Genomic DNA, 24,665 nt, shown 5'->3' with positions numbered 1-24,665 from the left:
AATGCTTTTGGGAATTGGATTCTTTTCCTTCTTTCCCACAACAGCATGCGGCATTCGGGCACATTCAGTGTTTTCCTTGGTTTTGCTGCAAACTTTTGTGAAAGATTGCTGCGAAGCCTGGATGGGTGGGAGAGTTTGGAATTTCTGGGTTCTGCCCACATGGTAGTCATTTTCCCGGCCTCTGTCCCCATGAGAGTAATCTTCTCCCCTGTCTGAAGGGGCTTTAAATAAAAACCAGCAATTGTATACAGTTATATCATTGTATATAATAATCCGCCCATCAGATTATCTGAATTGCCAGCTTTCAATATCTGTAAAAAAAGTGTGTCTCTAGTCCCTTTCATTGTAGAGCAACAAGGGGAAAGGCATATATTCTCAAAAATAAAATAAAATAGAAGTCACTGGAGTTGTGGCTACCCCTCCACAATCCTAAGTACACTTTCCTGTGCATAAACCTCATTGAACAAAATGAGAGTTACTTCACAACAGACTTTCTTAAGATTGTTGTTTAAGGGTTTGTACTTACAGATGTAGGCATTCATGCACAAACCAGATTGTGAGATGGGGAGGGACTGAACATACCAGGGCAAGGGAGGGTCCTGTTAATCCAAAACACCATCCCATCTTTATCCAGAGGATCAAGGAACCCTTCCCTGGTTTCCTTGAACTAGTGCTAATATGGATCACTAGGAGAGGGATCCTTGATCCTCTGGCATGGCTTGGGATAAACGTGTTGCCAAAGATTACGACTTCTTAGTTTAACAATATTATTCAGTATAAAAAGTACATGGTAGTTTGACCCAATGACACTCACGCGAAATCCCAGTTCAATTGATTAGGCCAACAAATTGTAATTGATTCATTTTCCATTGAAGATATTCAGTTCATCCTAGTGGTAGCTGTAATTACAGACATACTTGTAACACCCATCGAAAACGAGCAGCGGATCAGAGCGACTCAGTCAGAAGAAAGGTATGTCAGCAAATTCCTTTCTGACCATCTTGAATTTCAAGCTAGCCATGCTTTCCCCTCAGCTACAGCAGCCCTCCTCAGGCTTACAGCTGAGTTTCTGTAGTGTAGTGGTTATCACGTTCGCCTCACACGCGAAAGGTCCCCGGTTCGAAACCGGGCAGAAACAAAGCAAAACGGGTGTTTTTCTTCCTTTCACTTTATAGGCTCTAAATTGTACAGTGACATGTCAGTTACTTGCTGCCGGGATTTCTAACACGCTCTATGGATAAACACGTACACGCTCCTTAGCAAAGTCCACTTTTGCCACTGTACTATTTACGTGCATTAAAATAAAGCCTACCCCATGAAGGGCTACGTTCTGATAACTGAGAAATTGTATTAATCTGACTAGCCAATCCATGGAATACTGATGAAGTCCAGAGAAAACGCAAGCAAGTATAGGAATGAGTTGTTTTTTTTAACAAAAAAACAGGTGAGAACACTTTCATTTGTGTTTTTAGGACAGGGTTCGGAAGCAAGTCGATGTCAACTCTGATCCCTCAAGTCGGGCGTCCATTCCTTTCAGCAAGAGAACCACCCAGAGGCCCAGGCAGGGGTCTAAATTGAGGCTGGGGGCCGTTCGAGGCGGGCAGGGGTCGGGGAACTTCTACGATCTGGCTTTTTGTTCTGGCAAGCTCCTCCGTGGTAACTTAATGCGCCACGAAAGGCTTTTCCTGAGGGTAACGCTTCACTGTATTTTTTTGGGGTGGTGGTGGTGGTGTAATTTAACTACTCCAAAGGCTTCTCTTCCTTGCCCCATACTGTGATTCTGTCGTAGAAACATTTTTTGGGGGGGAGTGTAACTACAAAGTTATATTGCTGATTTAAAACGTATGACTAAAACGAGATTATGTCATCCTGTGTTGTCTGGTTCATTCCGGGCACGGATTTTTAAAAGGATCTACATGAGGCAAATAAAAGGATGGTGTGTGGGTGGCGCGGGTAGGGAGGGGGGTAATCCATATATCATACATAACCCTCCAGTTTAAAACTGCAAAACGTTGGCCCAATCTCGGAAGATCTCGGCTGCTAAGCAGGGTCGGCCCTGGTTTGTATTTGGATGGGAGACCACCAAGGAAGTCCAGGGTTGCTGTGCAGAGGAAGGCACTGGCAAACCACCTCTGCTAGTCTGCTGCCTTGGAAACCCCACAGCTGCGACTTGACGGCGCCTCCCACCCCAATTTTGGTCACATTATGAGAAGACAAGAGTCACTAGAAAAGACAGTCATGCTAGGAAAAGTTGAGGGCAGCAGGAAAAGAGGAAGACCCAACAAGAGATGGATTGACTCCATAAAGGAAGCCACAGCCCCCCTCAATTTGCAAGATCTGACCAAGGCTGTCAAAGACTGGACATTTTGGAGGACTTTCATTCATAGGGTCGCCATGAGTAGGAAGCCACTTGACGGCACTTAACACACAGAGACACCCCACCCCAAATAGGCTGAAAGTGTCCGGAGTCTGCAACTCGTCTGCAATTTGGGCACACCGATATATTTGGAGAAATGGAAGCCTTGCGTAAGCCTGAGTGCAATCCTGTTCAGAATACTGCACTCGTTGATTTCAATAGATTTCGCCTGCATTGGATTTGCATTGTTAGGCTTTAAAATCACACAAGGCAACGTTAGTTCTACAAGCGCCTCTGGACATTTTTAAACATTTATTGACTGGAAATGGCAAGGAAGAAGGCAAAATTATAGCGCAGTAAGTCTCTTGGATTGGGTTCCACTTGTATTATTATTATTAGTAGTATTATTATTAAATTCAGACCCGCTTCCTCCCTCCCCGCTCTTTGACGAGGAAAAACCGGCTCATTATCTTCAACTTTAATTCCAAAAATAAAACAAAAAAACGTAGGGGCCGCGTAAAGGCTAGCCTTTATTTTCAGTAGCAGCGTTTCTGGGCCACACAGCCCGCTTCGTCAGAGACAGGCGGCTCGCTGAACGCTGTCCTCTGAGCCCTCCGCTCTGAAAAGCCAAGAAGGGCTCTGCCCCTTCGGAGAACAGAAAGAACACCCTGCCTTCGGATCGGACCAGAGTGAAAACCCCAGTGCCTAAGGTCCGCTTCCAGGGCAGGAAAACAGGCAAAAATAAAAAAGGGAGGGGGAGGAGGAACTGCAGATTGGTTCTTTGACGCCGGGCTGAGTGGTATATATAGGGACTGCGCGGCGCGGAGCAGAGCGTCCAGCAGGTGGCGGGCGGCGCGTGGGGCAGGAGGATGGTCCACAGAAAGCAACCGGGCGGCGCTCTTCTTTCAGAAGAAGGAACTTCCAGCGCAGCTCTGTCTTCTCCACCCAAGAGACGGAGCCGCGCTTCCTTCAAAGCTACCAAGCTGCCTTATTCGTTGTCCCAGCTGATCCTTCAGGCCGTCGAGACCTGCAGCGCGCGCAAAGGACTCTCTTTGGCCGCTCTCAAGAAGCACCTCGCCGAGACGGGTTACAACGTGCACAAAAACAACAGCCGCCTCAAAAGGGAGCTGACCAACTTGGTCTCCCATGGCTTGTTGACCCGCGTTTCTGGCACCACCGGCGCCACGGGCTCTTTCAAGCGCAGCCGTCCGAGGAAAAAAACGGGCAAACCCGAGCCGGAGAAGAAAAAGGCCGTAGTGGCCAAGAAGTCACCGAGGGCCAACAAAGAGCCGCACAAGCAGCAGCAGCAACCGGTTAACAAGCCGAAAAATCTGCACCGGCAAAGCACAGCCAATGCTGGGGGGAAAAAGAATCAGCTTAAGAACCACCCAGCAGGATCAAACAGGAACGTTCCAGCAAAGGGAGCAAGAAGGAAGTGTAAAGCTCTAGTAAACTAGACCGGCAATAGAAAAGAGCAAGAGCTCGGTTAACCCTACCCCTGACAAGACTAACACAGCTTACTCATCGTGATCTAGACCAGCAATAATTAGCTACTATTTTAAAAGGCTCTTTTAAGAGCCACACAAGAGTCACTGAAAGAACTGACCGCACCCACAAAGCCTCTATTCTCGTTTACAACAGTGGTTCCCAGCCTTTTGACCCACAAGTCCACGTTTACTTGGTATGCTGGTGACCCGCTTCAAAAAACGACCCACGTGCACATTTATAAAACTGGGCGGGAAAGCGGGGTTCAAATTTTTCCCGCGCTTCGTTTCCCGCCCAATTAAGGCCGTCGAGGCGACAAGCGGTTAGAAACGTTAGAAATAAAATATGAACTTTATAGATGAACGTCCGCTAAACCAAGAGTTCAAGCTTAACCTAAACATACTTAAAAGTTTTCAATGCGATTTAATCAATTGAAGATTGAATATAAATTTGAAAGACGCCTACATTATACAGGAATACTCAGTCTAGCCCTGTATAATGTATGTGTATTTCAAGTTGCGGACCCCTCCCCCCCCTTTTCGTTGTTGCTCTGGCTACGTTGGACAACAGTTGACTAATTTTTTTTTGAAATTTTTTAAATTAGATTTTTAGGGTACAGAATAAAACAAGAAAGGGGAAGGGAGGGGAAAGTAAAAATAAACATGTATTTCTGTGGCATACCACCACATCTAATACCTGATGCATTAGTGCATTGTTTCTAAACTATAATTAAAATGTTCATTACAATCCTATTCTAAAATCAGTATTATTAACGTTCACAATTTCTATTTATCTCTACTGTTAGTTGACTAATTTCTTTCTTAACCTGTGGAATAGTAGGAAAATTATAAAGAGCAATGCAAGAGCGGGTAGATGTAATAGGGAATAACACCCTATTTTATGAAGTGAAAAGGGTGGACGCGGTTTTGTAAATATTCTCCCCCGCCATGATCATTTCTTCCTTGCTTCCCTCCACGCGCTCGCATATCACAATATACTTTCTGAAATTAGCCACGGCTGCTTCAGAAATGTGGGCAAATGCCTTCCCTCGCCAATAGCGGTTACAATATTCAGCAGAAAATTCTTGTGAACTCCCTTTACGCTCGGCCCCGTTCAGCGATTCCAAGACGAGTATGAAGATCAATTTCCCATGCTTTGTTCGCGCCACAGATTTTAAAAACATTTTATGCCAGGTTATCTCTGATGCTGATTGGCTAATCAGCACCCCAATGCTTCTACTGACGGAGAAAAATGTCGGTAACGGACCTGAGTGAAAACAACCCTCTTAGTTTTATGGGCTGCTTTCTTACGTTGAAACGAATAGGGCGCGCCCACGAGCGGGGAGTATCCAGTATCTAAGTATTTCAAAGGTGATGCTTTGAATGCTAACATTTTTGATTCCTCAAACGAAAATTTTGTTCTGTATATAACGTTAAGGTTTATAGAATTATAATTCTGAATAACATCAAAGCAATACTATTGTTTTGTATATTTTAAACAATCGTTACTTTAAAATCGATATCTCTGATCTAGTCTTTGCACCGTAATCAATATGAAGTAAACGTGCAATGGTAAACCTTTCTGGTTCCAGCGGAAGGATTAAGCGCGTGTTTGTTTTATCTCCCGTTTAAATTACTGTGTTTGGATCATCCTCATATCTTCCAGATTAGGTGTAAAGGGAATGTAGTATCCCAAGAAACTAGGAAATAAAAGCTTTTGTTGGATGAATTTTGCTGAAGAAAATATCCAAATGGTCAAATAAACGAATGCCTTTTATTTTACCCACTCTTGCGAAATCCCCGCTCAAAGCAAAATATGATAAGATACAAACACTGGCGTTTTTGGGGGGAGCTGGTATCTTGTCAGAGAGTTAACCTTTAAAATTCAGCCCGTTTAAAGGAAAGTGCCCGACTGCACCTGTCTTATTATGATTATTATTGCCAGATAGAGAAGCCAAAACAGCAGTATTGTCTTTCCAGTTTGTGCAAGGCGGGAAATGCCTACCCGTCTTGTTTCTTTCCAAACTTTTGAAATTTAAACACCACCTTCAATCGGACCGTCACGTTGAACGATCTTCATTGCATTCCGTGTAAGCCCAGCACGAGATGCCTGGATATGCCTGCTGCCTCCGCTCTTTTGGGAACACTTGTAGCGGCTCCAGGAGGAGCTTTTCAGCATCCCGTCTGCCTCAGCTCTTTCGTGACTCTAATGCAGCAACACCCAGGCTGGATTTCACTGTCAAGTATCCCTCCGCTGGCACCGCCGCTTTCAAGTTTCTTCGGCACAGCGTGAAAGCCGAAGCTGCTCCGAGTGATGCCCAATGACGGCTTAGTCCATTAGCTTGTGGCGTGGGGAGAAAAGGGCTTTTGTTGTTGTTGTTCTGGCCCGCATTGCATGTCAAAAATCTCAGCTAGTGAGAACAGTATTTATCTCCCCCCCCCCCGATTTTCTTTCTTTTTGCAGCCTTGGAAACTGTAGCCTTGCTTTGGAGGGGCCAGACTTTTGTGTTCCCTTTCGCTTTGCCTCTACCTGCAGCGCGATTGGTCTCTACAACAAGAACCGACGGGCAAACAGAATGATATTACAGTCCAGAAATCTGATTGGGCAGAATGCATAACCAATAGGGAATAATCTATTTAACCCAGTAACAGGAAAGGATACTATTAACATAATTTTTTTTGAGAGTTTTTGTGTTGGTTTTATTATTTTACCCTTCCCGTTCGATAAATCTGACTCAAATACCATGTATGTTAAATAATTTTCTTTTACGAAGCAATACAGTTAAATAATCTTATCCCCAAAGCATTAAAACCCATTGGATGTGAGAAACAGAGAAGGATTTCTATTGGCCCTTTCCCCATGTCTTTGATTGGCCACATTCAAAAACTTGCAGTTTGAAACTATTGGAAGGCAGATTGAGGGTCTTATTTGTAGACCAAGCCTTTGGCTCTAAGAAGAAGGGGACTTTAGGCTTTTGATTCTGTTCTACTGTTGGCTGGTGACCGTTTTTTCAACCAAGAGATTTGTCCCTTGGTGTCCCGGCCCAATAAGCACACCAAGGAGGAGAAGGTTTAAAGATTTATTATTCAGCTGAATAACAGGCTCCAGTCCAAAGCAGAAACAAGCACTTTTAGTCCACCATATTATATACTTGCCAAGATGTCAATCATGTTCCCCTCCTCTTTACATCATTCTTTCCCCACCTTAGACATACAAAGTCATGTTAAGCCCGCATCACATCTTTCCACACGACCCATGATCAGAAAATGGAGGCGATTTTGCCTTTAGGGTGGGCAATCTATTATGCTAATGAAGCAACGCCTCTATACTTTGGCCTTGGCCAGTTTAGCAACCTAATCCACATTTACTGAGACAATGAATGCCCAGAGGAGTTTGGTGGAAGATGGGTATTCAACATTCTTATCTCCGGTTTCGTTTTGCAGTTACTTTGCAGCTATTATATACCAAAGAGTCTTTCATCCATCAGTCTAGCAAAAGCATTTTTATTTCTTTAGTTCATTTTCTCGTTAACCCTTTGGTTAGGCCTATACCACCCTCATGAAAGTCCAAAAATAGTTGTGGACTTAATATTATCATCCATTTATGTGCCACCTTTTGTCCAAAACAGTTGTCAATGCAGCTCACAGTTAGATTTAAAAAGTGGGCAATAATTCAAACCACTATTAAAATAAACCATTTTTTAACCGTGGCATCCAAAAACCCTTTTAAAGCGATGTTTTGTATAACATTTTCAAACTCTTAATACATTGTCGAAGGCTTTCATGGTCAGAGTTCATTGGTTCTTGTAGGTTATCCGGGCTGTGTAACCGTGGTCTTGGTATTTTCTTTCCTGACGTTTCGCCCGCAGCTGTGGCAGGCATCTTCAGAGGAGTAACACTGAAGGACAGTGTCTCTTCAGTGTTACTCCTCTGAAGATGACTGTCCTTCAGTGTTACTCCTCTGAAGATGCCTGCCACAGCTGCGGGCGAAACGTCAGGAAAGAAAATACCAAGACCACGGTTACACAGCCCGGATAACCTACAAGAACCAATCTTAATACATCTCTGGGAATACATAATGTGGTAACCCCCATTGAATTAAGTTCTGTTGAACTTCACTCCGTGTTATTCCACTCTCTGTTGTATATATTGTACATATTGTCTTTACACCTGCTTTGTTGACCACCTGGAGGTTGGCAACCCTATAAATTGTAGTAATGGTGCTTAAGGCAATGTAATACATTACAACAACAGGATTCAAATCCCACAAGTGAAGGAGGGTTTCTCTATACTGCTTTCCCTGCACTGATGCTAAAAATAAAGTTGTTTTGTCTGGAGTGCTGTTTTGTTATGAGCCTTTGAGTGGCCCATTTGGCTACATTCTTTTTCGATGCCAGCTCCTATATTTTGCAACACTAGGGTTGCCAACCTCCAGGTGGTGGCTGAAGATCTCCTGCTATTACAACTGATCTCCAGGCGACAGAGATCAGTTCCCCTGGTGAAAAAGGCCACTTTGGCAATTGGACTCTATGGTAATTTGCATTGAAGTCCCTCTCCTCCCCAAACCCTGCCCTCCTCAGGCGCCACCCCCAAAATCTCCAGGTATTTTCCAACCCAGAGCTGGCAACTGTATGCAACACCCTCCCACAAGGACGTACAGAAGGGCCCCTTTTTAGTTTGCCATGGTTGATGGGAAAAGTGCATATAACTTTAATCTCTATTTTAATAACTCCTCCTAACATACTTTGTTCTTACAATCAATATTAATGGATGAGAACGGGAGGAAGTAGATTTAGGACATCTTGGGATATTTAATATCGCAAGGAAGTTGTTTTGATATTTTGCTGTAAAGATATAGGAAGTGATGAACACCAAGCTTGTCTACTCTTAATTCTTTCCCAATGTTTTTTCTGTGTCTCTGACTTGACATAGCAGCTTTAGTTTCCAAGATTTGTTTAGTATCACCTGCGGTAGCCCTCCTGAAGATGCTGCTACCAACCAATCAAACTGAGTTTGAGTAACAAGGAAGACAGCTCTTGGTAATATTAAATGAAAGGAAAATTGTAAAGAAAGAGAATTTGGGAGTGGAGCTGACAAGACTAATTTTTGGAAAAGTGTTTAAGTGAGAGAGTATGAAGGAAGTTATAAATCTTCAAGGGAGCCTCAAGCTGAAAATCTTCTATGACTAGGGAGTAAGGAGAGCCAGCATGGTGTAGTGGTTAAGGTGTTGGACTAGGATCTGGGAGACTCTTCGAATCCCCACTCTGCCATGGAAACTTGCTGGGTGACCTTGGGCACACTCTCAGCCTCGACCCCCACAAATATTTGGATGGGAGACTTCCAAGGAATACCAGGGGCACCATGCAGAGGCTGGCAATGACAAACCACCTCTGAATCTCTCTTGCCTTGAAAACCCTACAGGGTCATAAGAACATAAGAAAGGCCCTGCTGGATCAAACCAAGGCCCATCAAGTCCAGCAGTCTGTTCACACAGTGGCCAACCAGGTGCCTCTAGGAAGCCCCCAGACAAGATGACGGCAGCAGCACCATCCTGCCTGTGTTCCACCGCACCCAAAATAATAGGCATGCCATTAGTAGGCATGCCATAATAGGGTCGCCGTTAGTCAGCTGTGACTTGTCAGCAAAAAAAAAGGGGGGGAGTATGAGTAATCTTTACCCGGGTTAAATGGTATTAACTAATGAGAAGACGTTATTGTTCCCACACTTGTATGTGTCTGAGACCTTTTATATAGTACCGTGCTGGAACTAAGACTTTGAATCAAAAACATCTGTTCAAAAATACAAGATCACGCTTTTGATCAAAAAATCATCTATTGCAGAATAATGTCTTGGACTTTTCCAGTCCTCTTTTATTGAGCATTTATATAACTCTGCTTTTTGTTTTAAATAAATCATTATCTAAGACCTTCTGCTTTGGTGTATTTGCCGGCTTTGGTGTCTGGTCCCATTTTAGTCTTTTACTATTTTTGGCCTTTTACTATTGGGTGTAGCTCTACTGTTGGGTCCTTATCGTCCCCTTAGGCCTTCTCTTGTAGCAGTGGATGGAGCTTTACTTCTGGAATATTTCAATGCTTTCACATCACGTGCAGTATGGCTGATGGGACTTCCTGATTCCTTTGCTGTGTTTACAGCTGTGCTTCTGGGGTATCTCACTCTCTTTCCAGAAGATGCAGGCTTACCGCTGGAGTAGCCCCGTCTCTTTGCAGCAGGCACAGTGTCAGTCGCAGAACTGTTGGGCCTTTTAACGGTAACAACGGTTCTCTTGAGGGGTCTCTGGAACATCTTTGCAGAGCTGGAGGGTTGTCTTGGTTGTTTTTCTCCTGGTTTCTGTTTCCTATTGAGCCTCTGGACCTTCCCACTCGCCTCCGCAGCCTTGAGGCCAGAGCTCTTTGCCAGCTGTGCTCCTTTCAGCTTCTCAGAAGCACGCTGGGAGTTTGTTCTCTCTGCTCCCGTCTTCTTTCTCCCTATGATTTTCTTAGGACCTTCAGACGCTTGGGCGGCAACCTTCTTCCCCTGATGCTTCCTGATCACGAAAAACGAGGAGCCGGCCTTGTGAGTCATCTTCACCAAGGCACCTTTGGACGACAGCGACTTCAGCTGTCTCTTGACGCTGGGGCAATATCTGCTCACGTTGTAGCCCTTGGCCTCAAGCACTTGGTTCAGCTGGGTTAAACTGAGACCTTTGGCTGACTCACACAAGTTGATGGCTCGGATGAGGAGCCCGGAGAGATTTGGGAGGCTCTCTACTGAGTCACAAATATTCTGCCTTTTCTCCTTTTTCTTTTGCATAGATCGTGTCATCATTGTTGGCCCTTTTCTGACATCATCCACCCTTTTCCTCTTCCCACAAGACACCTTCCTTTCAGGGACATCCTGTTTCCTTGCAGGCATGGTGCCTACCCACTGCTTCTCTTGAGGTTGCTATCCTTGCTTTCTCCCTTACTCAGCTGAGACTGGTTCCTGTTGTGTGCTCACTCAAGCTATTTATAGATCTGAGTGTGAGACAACAGACTATCTCATAGGCATCTGTTCTCAACAGCCAATCATCTCCCTCCTTTCTGCTTCTGAGAATTCTCCTTTCATAACCTGTCCCTCCCCAGTTCCTGGCACACAGATATGTAGAACATGATATTTCCTCCACCCTTTATTTGGGGGTGGTGTCATGACTCAATGGCAGAGCATTTATTTTGCATGCAGGAAGTCCCATGATGTGACAAAAAAAAAACCCTTTGAAATTTGCATGCAAAAAGTCCCATGATGTGGAAAAAAAAACCCTTTGAGATTTGGGGAGGGGCTGTAGCTCAGTAGTAGAGCAAGTGCTTGGCACATAGAAGTTCCCAGGTTCAGTCCCTGGCATCTCCAGTTAAAGGAACCAGGCAGGTAGGTGATATGAAAGACCTCTGCCTGAGACCCTGGAGAGCCACTGCCAGTCTGAGTAGACAATACTGACTTTGATGGACCAGGGGTCTGATTCAGTAGAAGGCAGCTTCATGCGTTCATAGTCTGGAGAGCTACTGTGAGTCAGAATAGACAATACTGACCTCGATCGACCTGATCAATGGCCTGATGCAGTAGAAGGCAGCTTCATGTGTTCATACCAGGAAAAATTAAAAAAATACTAAATTTCTATGTATCAGGTAGGTGTTAAAAGTACAGGAGCAAAGAACAGGTGTTTGTGCTACTTAGAAACTACTCGTTAAATCCAGCTTCCTGCTGGATAGAATTTTTCAGTCAGTGGATGGGAAAAGAATCCTTTTCCATCTCAACAGGAGAACAAAGGAATCTTCACCTGTTTATGGCTTAGATGTTTCAGGGTTCTTACTAACATTTATCCCACTGCTAGAGTGTAAAGGTGATAGATACAATGACGGGCAATTCTTGAAAGAATTTGCGATTCAGTCTCCAGGTTATTCCAAGGACAGATGCGTGGAATTTAAAAGACACCCCCCAACCCTGTCAGGTGTCATCGTGTCATCATAATGTTGTTTGTGATGCAATGATGTGGGTAGCTAACCTTCTGGAGTCTCATGTGACTACAGAGCCTTCACATAGATAAGCTCTGGCCATTGTTAAGGATCAGGGCTAGACAAGTGATATGCAAAAGGTGCCCCCTGATTCCTGGTGGGGCTGTGACTCAGTGGTGAAACATCTGCTTTGTATGCAGAAGGTCATAAGAACATAAGAAAGGCCATGCTGGATCAGACCAAGGTCCATCAGGTCCAGCTGCAGAAGTCTGTTCACACAGTGGCCCATCAGGTGCCTCTAGGAAGCCACAACACATTGCCTGCCTGTGTTCCAAAGGATTTAATATAATAGACATGCTCCTCTGATCCTGGAGATAATAGGTATGCACCATGACTAGTATCCATTTTTACTAGTAGCCATGAATAGCTCTCTCCTCCACAAACATGTCAATTCCCCTCAGGTCCCAGTTCAACCCCTGGCATCTCCATGTGAAAGCCTCAACTTGAAGGTTATGGGCCTCTGCCTGAAACCCCGGATAGCCACTGCAACTCATTAGGCAATACTGACTTTGACAGACCGATGATCTGACTGGAAGTCCAGCTTCATTATGAACGCCCCTTACCTGGAGATACCAGGGATTGAACCCGGGACCTTCTGCATGCCAAGGAGATGCTCTCCCACTGAGCCATGTTCTTTCCCATTATGTGATAATGATCTTGGGTCAGGGGAGGGGTCCCAGGCATGGCACCTGGAGAAAAGCTTGGGCTTCCACTTGGAAGGATGTTGCTGTATAGCTGCCTTGGTAGGAAGTGAAGCTTGTAAGGCAAGATCTGCAAAGCAACTTTCATAGTGTGTGAATACAGTTATAGTAGAATTGGGTTGCTGCACACTTGTACAATAATAAAACGAAGACAATTTTGTCCTCTCTCTGATCTCTTCATCATTGTGAACACACACAAAGCTGCCTTATACTGAGTCAGACCATTACTCCATTAAGGTCAGCATTGTCTACTCGTACTGGCAGCGGCTCTCCAGGGTCTCAGGTGGACCTCAGGAGACCTTCTTAAATGAAATGCCATTTGACGGGAAGAGCTGCAGAAGGAATGGATGATGGATAAACAGCCTAATTATATTTATATAGCTTCATCTATTGGTTTGCCACCATTCTTCCAAAGAGTTCAGGGTCCTCCTTTTATTCTGTCTTCATCACAGTCCTGTGAGTTAGGTTAGGCTGAGAATAAGTTTCTAGCACTTACTGTACAGCTTTACCTTTCCCCTTATAACTCTAACAGAAAGGGCAAAATCCTTTTAAAAACGAAAACTTGGAATTAGTAGATCGTGGCAATGGCTCGTCATAAGATTATGTTATAGTGAACTAGCAAATCCCATTTTTAAAGGTCTCTGGCGCCTGTGTGTAGAAGAGGGGAATGGTAGCCACCAATGATGAAGCAAGGCAAATGGTGCAGATGTGAGTGGGACCTGCAAAAAGGCTCACCTTCCCATCTGCATGGTACCTGAAGGCACTTTGATGGCAATCTTTCCAAAAGGATTGTTCCTGTTGGGTATTAGATAGCGAGCTTTGCTACATGTCAGACAGTTAAGGGTTAATATTGTAACTAACCAAATGGTCAGTATAGTGGCCATCGACCTCATTCCTGGTGGTCACGTATACCACAATTTACATGTTTAACTGCTTTCGATATCCTTTGTTTAGAAGTGAAAGCAGTTCAGTTGCTTTCTGATTCCCTTTTTGGATGCCAGCGTGTTAGGATGGAGAGGCTTTCTTGTCGTTTAAGAATGCCTACTCGAGAGTAAGCTTAGCACCTGCTAGAGCCTTTCTGGCAAGCATAAGAAACTTAGAATGTAGTAAGGATTATTTGTTTTGCTCCCAGTGAATTTCCCTTACCCTTGAGTTTAGAGTAAACTTTGCTTATTACAAAGACAAACGTCTTGCTTCTTTTGTGCATGTGTGTGTGATCAAGCTTTATTTTCAATAGACCAGGACCAACGATCCAATCCCTCTGAATGGTAGCAGTAAGCCCTTATGAATCAAACCGGCTTACAATCCCCTTCCTTTCCCTTCCCCACAACAGGCACCCTGTGAGGTAGGTGGGGCTGAGAGAGCTGTGACTAGCCCAGGGTCACCCAGCTGGCTTCATGTGTCGGAGTGGAGAAACCAACCTGGTTCACCAGATTAGCCTCCGCCACTCACGTGGAGGAGTGGGGAATCAAACCCGGTTCTACAGATCAAAGTCCACCGCTCCAAACCACCGCTTTTAACCACCACACCGGCTCTCTTTCTTCTTTCTTCTTCTTCTGTGGTTAATAAACTAATCATGGTTTTCTGTGGTTAATAAACGAACCATGGTTTCACATTCTGATATGATGAACCTTAACTAACAGTAGTTAGTTGAACAGCCTGCTTTAGGACAATCATATAAACCATGTTTCTTTCATAAAACCATGCTTTCATGGGCTGTCTGCACCAATCCTCCCAATTACCAATAGCATCTAGTATTACCAAGGACAGAGTATTCTCAGCTGCTCTGCCATGGAACCCCTGCTCAATTCGGAGGATCAATCCTAAGGAAGCTTCATGCAGAGGGCTGTGCTGGGATTGACCACGACCCACTGTGAACTGTGTCAAAGAATACTCCAGTACTCTCCTGTGAGTGTGCTCAGTGCATGTGGGGGATGGGCACGTTATCTTTTGGGGAAACTCATCTGCATTACAGGTCTTCTCACTGACAAGCCTTTGATAGTACCATAGCAGCTTCCAGCCATAGCTATGAATGAGGAAGTTCCCTGATCTGAATCTCACCACTGCCACAAATTTACTAGATGGCCCCAGGCAAGTTACTCTCAGCTTCCGTTCCTCTCCCCAATCTGACCAGGTACTGGACAATCTGCAATATGGGCGTAGAATAGCCTACCTTGCAGGGCTGCTGTAAGGATTACAATAAGATCAGTACCTTGTCTGCAAAGTGCTTTGAACATTCAAAAGTACTGTACCAAATGGTAAATATTATTATGACCGGTTTTCAAAGAATGCAGGGGTATCTGGAAAGTAGTGTAGAAGCCTTGGGCTTAATCAAATTTGACAGAAAATGCTGCAGTTGTATTCAATCCAAACGTGTAACGCAGGCCTCTCTCCCCAGTACCATCCCATAATACACAGAACTGAAGCTCTGCAAGTTAAAATACATGCTTTATTTCTGAAATGACATAAGGTAGAGGGGGAGGGGAAGTAGGATGGGAAGGTAACCAAACACAAGAATGATCAAAAAGCCATAAAAATGGTTGTCTTTTACTTCAGAGTTTACCAATTTTTTTTTTGTTCCTTTGTGACATATGTGCACACACCCTCTGAAATAACCTCATTTGTAAAGGGGAATTAAAAACAATATTTCAAAGGTGAAATAGAAAAAAAATGGTTTCAGGAAGAATATCTTTAGCCATCTGTTATCAGGAATGACAAGTTCCCTCATCTGATGGACACAAAGTCACTGCCAGAAGTGTAACCACGCAAACATACCTACAAAGGACATCCGTTCCAGGTAACTGACAGAGGTGGAGAATCAAGAACCCCAAGAGCAATAAGGGATTTTAAAGCTGTATTTTTACACAGAGATAAAGTTGTTCTTTGGCAGAAAACCGAGATTTCAATCGAGGGTTGGTACCTGGTCTGTTAATCACTGCGTTTACTAATCGTGGGTTGTTAGGATGACCTGATCCTCTTGCGGTTGGCTGGTCAAAGAGATATCAGTATAGAGAGGATGCAGAGAGTTGGGAGAGAAGAAAGAAGCCTATATCCTGGGGTTAAATATGCACAAACCAGGATTTGTAAAACAGGGGGCGGACTGGCTATTGTTCATTGCTCAAGCCACATTCAAAACGACCCAGCTGGCTAGGAAGTCTCAAAGCAGGCTTTTTTGTGTACACTGAACTGGCATTTATTTATTACTGCTTTATAATTTTTTAAAAACAAACTCTCCTGTTTTTTTTATAATCTCTGGACTTCTTAAAGATTCTTGGTATTTTGGTGTGTTAATGGTAGTTTTTAGTTTTTTACTCTAATGGTTTTTAGATTTTATTGTAAGCTACTTCGGGAGATGTTCAGAAATGTAAGATTTTTTTTTTTTTAAAGTAATACAAACATCAGGTCACTATATTAATTTGAGACTAACTGCTCCACCCACATAAAAGAAAGGAACCACTTTCTTCCCATTGAAAGAGGCTCTTTTCTCAATCACTTTCCCGTCCATGTAAAAGGTTATTCTGCCTGCGTCGTACTCCAGAAATACCCCAATGACCCCAGGGGAACCAGTGCGGGAACCAGTCTCCAGTGACCGATACAGCCACCAGCGGCCCACTTGCCAAATCCCGTCACCTTCAGCAAGACTGACAGCGCCCTTCCTGTTCGCGCTCTCAAGGGCCACCCCCACCGCCCACTCCCTCTGGTCCCCATACTTCACCTCCCAGTAATGCTTCCCAGACGTAAACCTAGGGAGGCCCAACAACGCAGGGGTGCTGCTGAATCGTTCAGGTTCGTCCGGCACATTTGGGTGTGTACCTCGCGATTCCACATAGGTCCTGTCTGGGGACACAGCGAGCCCCGGATACGCTGTGTTGGGATCAAAAGTCACTTTGGCTGTGGGGGAGAAAGAGAAAAAGAACGGATTGCTGCGTGACAGGAAAAATCAAATTCTCGAAGGGAAGGACCCGATTGGCCAAGTTCTCACCCATCTGGAAAATTTACTGTGGAATATTGAACTAGGTTCCAATTTGCATGCTGTTCTAAGTTTGCACTTTCTCCCTTGTCAATCAGACTTCTGTGCCTTTAACGGCAGAAGGGCAATGGAAAATGACCCCCCCCCCCAATACAGGGATGGAGGACAGTTTTCCATGTTGAACAACTTGCAGCCCAACGAAGGTCTCCTGCCCTCTCAGATGCATCTGTTCTATCACCCCCACTACCTCTCATGCCTGGAGCTGCCCCTCAGCACACCTGTGTGTTCACTTCATGGGCGGGGGCCATGGCTCATTTGCTTGGCATGCAGAAGATCCCAGGTTCAGTCTCTAGCAAATGGATCAGGTAGTCAGTGACATGAAAGACTTGGAAAGTCCATGCCATAGACCTTGATAGAACAAGGAAGCTTCATGTTTTCATCCATCCTTAAAACCCATGAAGGCTGGTGCAACCCCTGGGTCTTCGCTCTCTCTGTTGAAACAAAGCCTAAGCACAATGAAGGCATATTTCCCTGAGTCCCTCTCCTCCTCCCATGTATGCTTGGGCAGTGGCCCATCTTGTACGCCATGAAGCACCACGCACCATGACAGCACTATATTAATAGGTCTTGCACCTTTTTATCCCTCCAAGGAGCTCAGGACAATGCACCTGGTTCTCTCTTCCCCCATTCTATTCTAATAACAGCCCTGTGAGGTAGACTAGGCTGAAAGTGGAAGAATGGTGATGTGAACTCCAGTCTCCAAGATCTGAGCCCCACACTCTCACCAGCTTGGTGTAGTGGTTAAGAGGGGTATAGGGGTCACCCCTACACTTGAAGCCGGCTGGGTGACCTTGGGCTAGTCACAGCTCTCTTAAAGCTCCACCTACCTCACAGGGTGTCTGTTGTGGGGAGGGGGAAGATAATGTGATTGTAAGCCGGTTTGAGTTTCCCTTAAGTGGTAGAGAAAGTTGGCATATAAAAAACGAGGAATTATAGTTTCAATAAGCATAGCTTTCTCCTTGGTGAGCGTCTTCTGTTGAATTTCTGCCTTGTCCAGTATAATAGCCACTTGGGTAAGAAGGGGACAACTCCTGGTGGGTGGAAGAAGGGGAAGTGAAATGCAGCCCCAAGACCATAGGTTGCCAACTACTGAATTAGAAAATCTCATAAGAACATAAGAAAAGCCATGTTGGATCAGACCAAGGCCCATCAAGTCCAGCAGTCTGTTCACAGTGGCCAACCAGTCTGTGCTAGAGGGTTCCCCCCCCCCCATGCACATGATCTCAAGGCCGAGTTGCCAACTTCTGCTTGGGAAATACCTGAGGAACTGGGGGTAGAGATTGGAGAGGGAAGAGTTTGGGGAGGGACTCTAGCCGGGTATAATGCCGTACAGTCCGCCCTCCAAAGCAGCCATTTTCTCCAGGGGGATTGATCTCCACTGTCTAGTGATCAGTTGTAATTCTAGGCGATCTCCAGCCCCCACCTGGAGGTTGGCAACCTTATCTCAAGGTGCTTGGGCATCATCCATGAAGTAAGCCCCACTTCTATAGCTCTTAAACAAAAAATATATATTCTTCCACTCCTCACTCTGTGTTCTACTTTAATCAATGACCAATTATTCATTTGTTAAGCCTATTGCCCCTCCCAGCTCTTGATGTACGATAATATTTTATGGACAGTCCCTTGAGAGATTAACACAGCCAACTGCTTTCTAGGAAGAGCGATGATTTTAAAACAATGATTTGGGAATTTTTCTGGCATATTTTAACCTGCTTCATTTCAGAGGTACACCGATGAACACACGAAGCTGCGTTGTACAGAATCCATCAAGGGGAGTAATGTCTCCTCTGGCTGAAGGAGGGCTCTCCGGGGTCTCAGGCAGAGATTTTTTTCACATAAACCTGATTATTTTGAGTGGAAGTGCTGGGGATTGAACCTGGGCCCTTCCACTTGCCAAGGAGATGCTCTGCCACTGAGCCACAGTCCCGAGTACATAATAGCAAGGCTTCTTCTGCCGCAATACGTTTTCCCTCCCACCCCCATCATAATTAATCTATCCTTACTTCTGTATTTTTCAGGGTTTTCCTTTTTTTCCTGTCCGATGCCTTCGCACTCAGCAAGAAGACACAGTGACAACCACAGGGTGCAGAAGAGTCTTGATGTGTCTTGAGGAGAAACAGAGACGAGTCAGCAACGAAAAAGTCACAGGTGAACATAAGGTGGTTCCAGTAACATTTCTTTATTTCTTTAATTTATATGCCCCCTCTCCAATGAACTGCCTGAGACAGCTCATGAAGTAAAACAAAGTTGCTCTTAAAACAACAAAATAAGAATAAGAAATTACAAACAGTAAAATAAGCTAGGGCAGAAAAATAGCATAAAACAAAATTCAGCAATGTAAAATGGCATCGTGTGGTGCTCTAGGAGTTTCCCAAATCTCTATGGTACAAACCATAAAGATTTGAGAAATTTCTAAAGCATTGCTGATGCCATGGTATCACTTCTGGATACACAGCTGTAAGTGAAGTCATGGCACTGTAGGACGCCAGTTTCTATACTGCAGGTGTTTCGCTCAACAGCCTTCAAAATCTGACACTGTCCAAGGATATAATGGGTTTAAGTGGGTCTAACTGGTTTGTCATTTGAAATGTGGTGTTGGAGGGGAGTTTTATGGATACTGTGGGCTGCCAAAAAGGCAAATAAATGGGTTTTAGATCAAATCAAGCCTGAACTCTCCCTAAAAACTAAAATGACTAAACTGAGGGTATGGTACTTTGGTCACATTATGAAAAGACGAGAGTCACTGGAAAGGGCAATAATGCTAGGAAAAGCTGAAAGCAGCAGGAAAAGAAGAAAACCCAAGATGAGATGGATTCACTCAATCGAGGAAGCCAATACCCTCCGTTTGCAAGACCTGAGCAAGGCTGTTAACGATGTTTTGGAGAACATTCATTCATAGGGTCGCCAATGTCAGAAGTGACTTGACGGAAGTGACATAACACAACTGGGTTGGATTGTGGGCAGCATCTCTCAAACCCAGATCCAACTTGCTAGCCACTGAACTGCACCATTTCCCCATTATAAAATGCAGACCTTGTAACATTTCTCAGATGAAAACTGGACAAGCTTTGTAATATCTCCATTCTCCCAGCTTACTGGCAGGTTACACATGGCATCTGCGCATTCACAAGGATGTGTCCTAGAAACAAGATACAACATTCCCTCCCTGTGAAGAGAATGAGTTTCCAGAGGCCCGGGGAAAGGGCGAACTCTGAAGAATGACAACTCTGCTCCTCAAAGGCACCAATAGGGGCAAAACAGGAGAAATGGTTTATCAGGTGCAGGGACCCGAAAATAGGGACTGTCCCTGGTAAGCAGGAACAGTGAAAACATCCTAGAATGTACAGTGCACACATTTTGGGGGAGAAAGCCAGAAACAGCGGTGTCTTCTTATTGTTACCTTTGAGTGTCCGAAGGCCACCGTTTGTAAAGGAGAAGTTCCAGAAGCGAAGATGTGAGTCCAAAGAAAATGGCATGGCGACGCTCAGAAATTCCTCCTGGGTGACAGAGATCCAACAATATACAATGAATATGTTTTGTTCTGTTGCTGATCCTGCCCCCAGCACTAGACTAAATCACAATCAACGTTCCACTTTTATATTGCAGGTTAGAACAATAAGCAGGCTAGCACAGGATGGCCAGTTCTTCAGGGATTGTACCACGGGGGAGTTTTACAGAGATCAAATCATGCACTCTGCCCCGACTACATTTTCCCGCACCCCATGTCCACAATACTCGCATGTCTGGGAACATGTTTGGTGTTACAATACAAATGGATGGAAATTGATAGCAGAGCTGAAATAAGTTTGAGGAAGGAGAAAAAATAGAATTCTACCTATTTGGATGTGTTTTCAACATTTAGCAAAGAAAAAAAAGAGGGAATGAGAAGGTACTAAAAATGTATGAGAAGGTACTAAAAAGAGCCACAAGATATCAACCATCATTGAATAATTGATAAGAGAAATATAACTGAAGAAGTATTAATACAAAACAAGTTTACACCTGGAAACTTGTCTGCTAACACCACCTGTTGGAACACTACCTAGTGAACACTACCTGTTGAACCAACAATCATATTGAATTGTACCACCTGTTGAATATATATTTGTAAGATTATTTCATATACTGTTATATAAGCAGATTTTGTATGTTACATCCACTATGTTTATTTTTGTATATCAGTTGTGTTGAAATATTTTTTGATGACTATCTCATGGTGACTTATAACCTACTTATGTTGAACATATTTAAAAAATTATATGTTTATAATCTATCAATGTTGTAATATTTTATTTTAGGAGGTACTATCTGACTAGAGTGTGTCTTTTACTTTTAGCAGCCTGAATAGCCCGGACTAGCCTGAGATCATCAGAGCTTGGTTGCTAAGCAGAGCTGGCAGTGGTTAGTATTTTGATGGGAGATTGCCAAGGAAGACCAAAGGAAGGCAACGGCAAGCCACCCCTACTCCTCTCTTGCCTTGAAAACCCCACGAAGGGTAGCAATAAGTCAGTTGTGATTTGATGGCATAGTATTTTTCATCATTTAAAATATTACCTCCATGCAAACTAAGCTTACTAACAGCCTGGAGGAGGGGGAAAAACTCGGTCCCTTTAACTGAGGCTTAATAGGATGGGATTTACCTCCACCCCATGAAAAAGCTTCAGTTGCCCACTTCCCCACATTTAACATCTATTAAAGGGGCAGGACAGGGTGTTGGCAACCATAATGTGAACTCTTCCCTCTGCCGCTGGCTCTCTGCATTCTCATTCATGGATATGGTTTGATCTGGTTCATTGAGTGTGTGTGTGTGTGTGGGGGGGGGGGTCCTGATCCAGATTGGGGCTGTGATGCTGGGGAAATGTTAACTCTGCTGCTGTACCATTCCCCGTTAGAAAACCTACTCTACACCCCGCCTCTAGCTGCAGCGAAGAAAAAAGAAGCCACAACATTAAAGCAGTGCATGGGCGGCGGGGGCAGTGGGGGGGGGGGATTTTTGACTGGGGGAAATTGAGGGGGGTTGGAAGACTTAACCTCCCCCTTTCCCAGCACCATTTATCTGATCTGCACCAGGACACCCCCTCGCTGCTTGTCAGGCTCAAAATGAACCCCCTCAAGTCCCAGTAGAGGATCTTGGGTGCCCTTTGTAGTTTGATCCTAAGCGACCTGAGTGGTACTTTTGAAAGCCATCCCTCACTCACCATAATGTCTTTCTTACCTTGTGTTCCTGTACCGGCACCACCTAAAGAACTCTGAGATGCTGAGACTCCTCTAAGGGTAATCCACATCTCCAAAGGCTCTTAAATACTCCCTGTGGCAAGGAAGTCAACCTCTACTCTCCTTTTCCCTCCAACTGCAAACCGAATGGCACAACCTGTTCTTCAGCATTTTCCAAGGGCTGTTTTCCACCCCCTCTTCCTCTTGTCTGGAGATTTGCCATTTGCTCTTTGATGTTTTGAAGCCCTGGATGATGCTATTCCCAAGAAGCTACATTAGGGTTGCCAACTCTAGGATGGATAATATCTGAAGATTTTTTTTGGGGGGGTGCCTGTGGAGGGTAGTTTGCAGTCTGGGGAGGGGAGGGACCTCTGCGGGGTATAATGCCCTCAGTTGTAATTCTTTCATCATTCTTTGCCCCCCTGCTTACAACCATGATGGGCTTCCTCACGTTTAAGACAGAACATTTATTGTAGTAGTAGGTATATATTACAACAGCCGTTGTAATCTATGGTAGAGATAGGTAACATTATTCATACTGTAGAGAAAGTGGATCAAAAGATAGCTTCTGAGTAGAAGAAATAACCTTGGCCAGGTTAGGAACTCTCCTGGTGTTTGTGAAGAGGGGCATGTCTCAGGCTGGATGGTCTACAGAAACTTTCCAACTGTGCATCCCTACTAGAATGCTGTGAAAAGCACCAATTTGTGTATGATTCCCTGTCCAGCAAGGAAGATGCATGAAATGAATGAAAAAAGGCTTCCAATTGCATACAGCTCCTAGCTGGATCCGGGCATTGTGAGTAGAACAGCTAAACACCAACAAAACTTTATGGAGCTAGGCCAATGAATGCTGGTTGTGACCCTGGCCTTACCAGGGTCATTGTGGCATTATTTTTTAAGACAGCCTGCCCTGCTTCCCTATGGCTAGAGAGGAACCTCCGGGGAATAAAAAACCTACAGGGGGGACCCCCCCCACCAATATATAAGATAAATCCATTGAAGACAGATCTGTTAACAGCTATGAGCCATGATCCCTCATCAGAACCTCCAGGATCAGAGGCAGGATATCCCTGAATAAAAGCTGCTGTGGATAAACAAAAGAGAATAGGTAGAATTTTTTCACCCTACTTATGGGTTTCCCATAGGCATCTAGCTGCACACTGGTGGAGGAAGAATCAGATGGACTGCTGATCTGGCCCTGCGTAGCACTTGCATTTGTAAAGGGGGTGGGGGGAGGGATACAAAACAAATGAAAAATCTTGAATACACATATGAAGTTGCCTTATACTGAGTCTCACCATTGGTCCATCTAGGTCAGTGTTGTTTACTCTGACTGGCAGCAGCTCTCCAGGGTCGCAGGCAGAGGTCTTCCACATCACCGACTACCTGATCCTTTTAACTGGAGATGCCGGGGGTTGAACATGGGGCTTTTTTTGTATGCAAAGCAGATGCTCTGCGCTCAGCCACCACCTCTCCCCAGCTTCCTTTTAAGTGACGCATTCTATTGAGAGAAAATTTCTCTCCCCCGCCCCCGCCCCCACATTCAAACTCTTGTAATATTGTGGTATTATTGGAACTGGCAGCTAGGATAAAGTTGTCAGAGTCTCGCAGGTACCTTACAAGACATTACTTATGACATAAATACATAAATAACAAACAATCATAATATGCAGTCATTCACAAGTAGCAGTTGTTACCAAGGATTTCCCAGAATTTAGGAGTCCAAGAACACATGAAGCTGCCTTATACTGAATCAGACTGTTGGCCCACCAAAGTCAGTATTGTCTAGACTGGTAGCAGCTCTCCAGGGTCTCAGGCAGAGGTCTTTCACATCACCTACAACCGGATCCTTACTGGAGATGCCGGTGATTGAACCTGGGTAAAGACCAGAAGAATGCTAGAAGAAGAAGAGTTAGTTTTTATATGCCAACTTTCTCTACCACTAGGAAGACTCAAACCGGCTTGCAATCACCTTCCCCTCCCCACAACAGACACCCTGTGAGGTAGGTGGGGCTGAGAGAGCTCTAACAGAACTGTAACTTGCCTAAGGTCACCCAGCTGTCTTCAAGTGTAGGAGTGAGGAAACAAATCCAGTTCACCAGATTAGCCTCCGCCACTCATGAGGAGTGGGGAATCAAACCTGGTTCTACAGATCAGAGTCCACCGCTAGGCAGATGCTCTACCACTGAACCACAACCCCTCCTTAAGAACTTCATAAACAAGTTAGCAGGTGGATGAGGAATTAAAACGCTCACAAGTGGCAGCTGAGAAAATTTCCAGAAGAGGCCTTGAGGTTCAGAAGGTCAGCATACTTGAAGTTATACTGTCCCACATGCGGTTGTTCATTCTTAAGTCCCAGTGCACGAACTGTCTGAGAGCAAGAGATGCATTGAGTAATCTTGGATCCAAATAGCCAATGTTTTCTTATTTATAGGGTTGCCAACTCAAGGTTGGGAAATTCCTGGAGGTTTGGGGGTGGAGCCTGGGAGGGAAGTATTTGGGGAGGGGAGGATCCTCAGTAGGGTTTAATGCTGTGGAGTCCACCTTCCAAAGCAGCCATTTCCTGGGAGGGCAAGGAATCAAAATAATGCACTTGTATAGCTGATAATAAAAGCACAGACTCAAACTGAAATGCAATTAGGTCTATTCAAAAGAACAACCTCAATGATAAGAATAAATATGTGCTCAAGGAGCAAAAGACAAAAACCAATAAATATTCACAGTTACAATATCCCTAAGGTAAAAGTAAGTATACAATTACTCTCAAAGGTAAATAGAGGTATAATAGGCAAAAAGTCCAAACATCCAACTGGTAAGTTTGCACAGGCAACTGAG

General features: G+C 44.5%; 2 protein-coding genes and 1 non-coding gene across 3 annotated transcripts; 2 read left to right on the top strand and 1 right to left on the bottom strand.

Annotated features, from left to right (window-relative positions):
• The first annotated feature begins 1,065 nt into the window (after positions 1-1,065).
• On the top strand, positions 1,066-1,138 carry TRNAV-CAC (transfer RNA valine (anticodon CAC)). The gene has a single exon. It is a non-coding gene; the product is annotated as a tRNA-Val (tRNA).
• Positions 1,139-3,225: 2,087 nt separating this feature from the next.
• LOC130474229 (histone H1-like) lies at positions 3,226-6,165 on the top strand. Its single transcript, XM_056845767.1, has 2 exons — positions 3,226-3,793; positions 6,056-6,165. Exons 1-2 carry the CDS (start codon positions 3,226-3,228, stop codon positions 6,163-6,165), a joined length of 678 nt encoding a protein of 225 aa, XP_056701745.1.
• Positions 6,166-15,992: 9,827 nt separating this feature from the next.
• On the bottom strand, positions 15,993-20,092 carry LOC130474188 (vespryn-like). The gene is made up of 3 exons (XM_056845725.1): positions 20,017-20,092; positions 18,620-18,721; positions 15,993-16,477 (listed from the first exon to the last, which is right to left on the bottom strand). The coding sequence occupies exons 1-3, from the start codon at positions 20,090-20,092 to the stop codon at positions 15,993-15,995; spliced, it is 663 nt and encodes a 220-aa protein (XP_056701703.1).
• Positions 20,093-24,665: the final 4,573 nt, after the last annotated feature.

The sequence above is a fragment of the Euleptes europaea genome, chromosome 1 (assembly GCF_029931775.1).
Source record: "Euleptes europaea isolate rEulEur1 chromosome 1, rEulEur1.hap1, whole genome shotgun sequence".
NCBI lineage: Eukaryota > Metazoa > Chordata > Lepidosauria > Squamata > Sphaerodactylidae > Euleptes > Euleptes europaea.
This window is presented reverse-complemented; position numbering and strand designations above follow the sequence as displayed.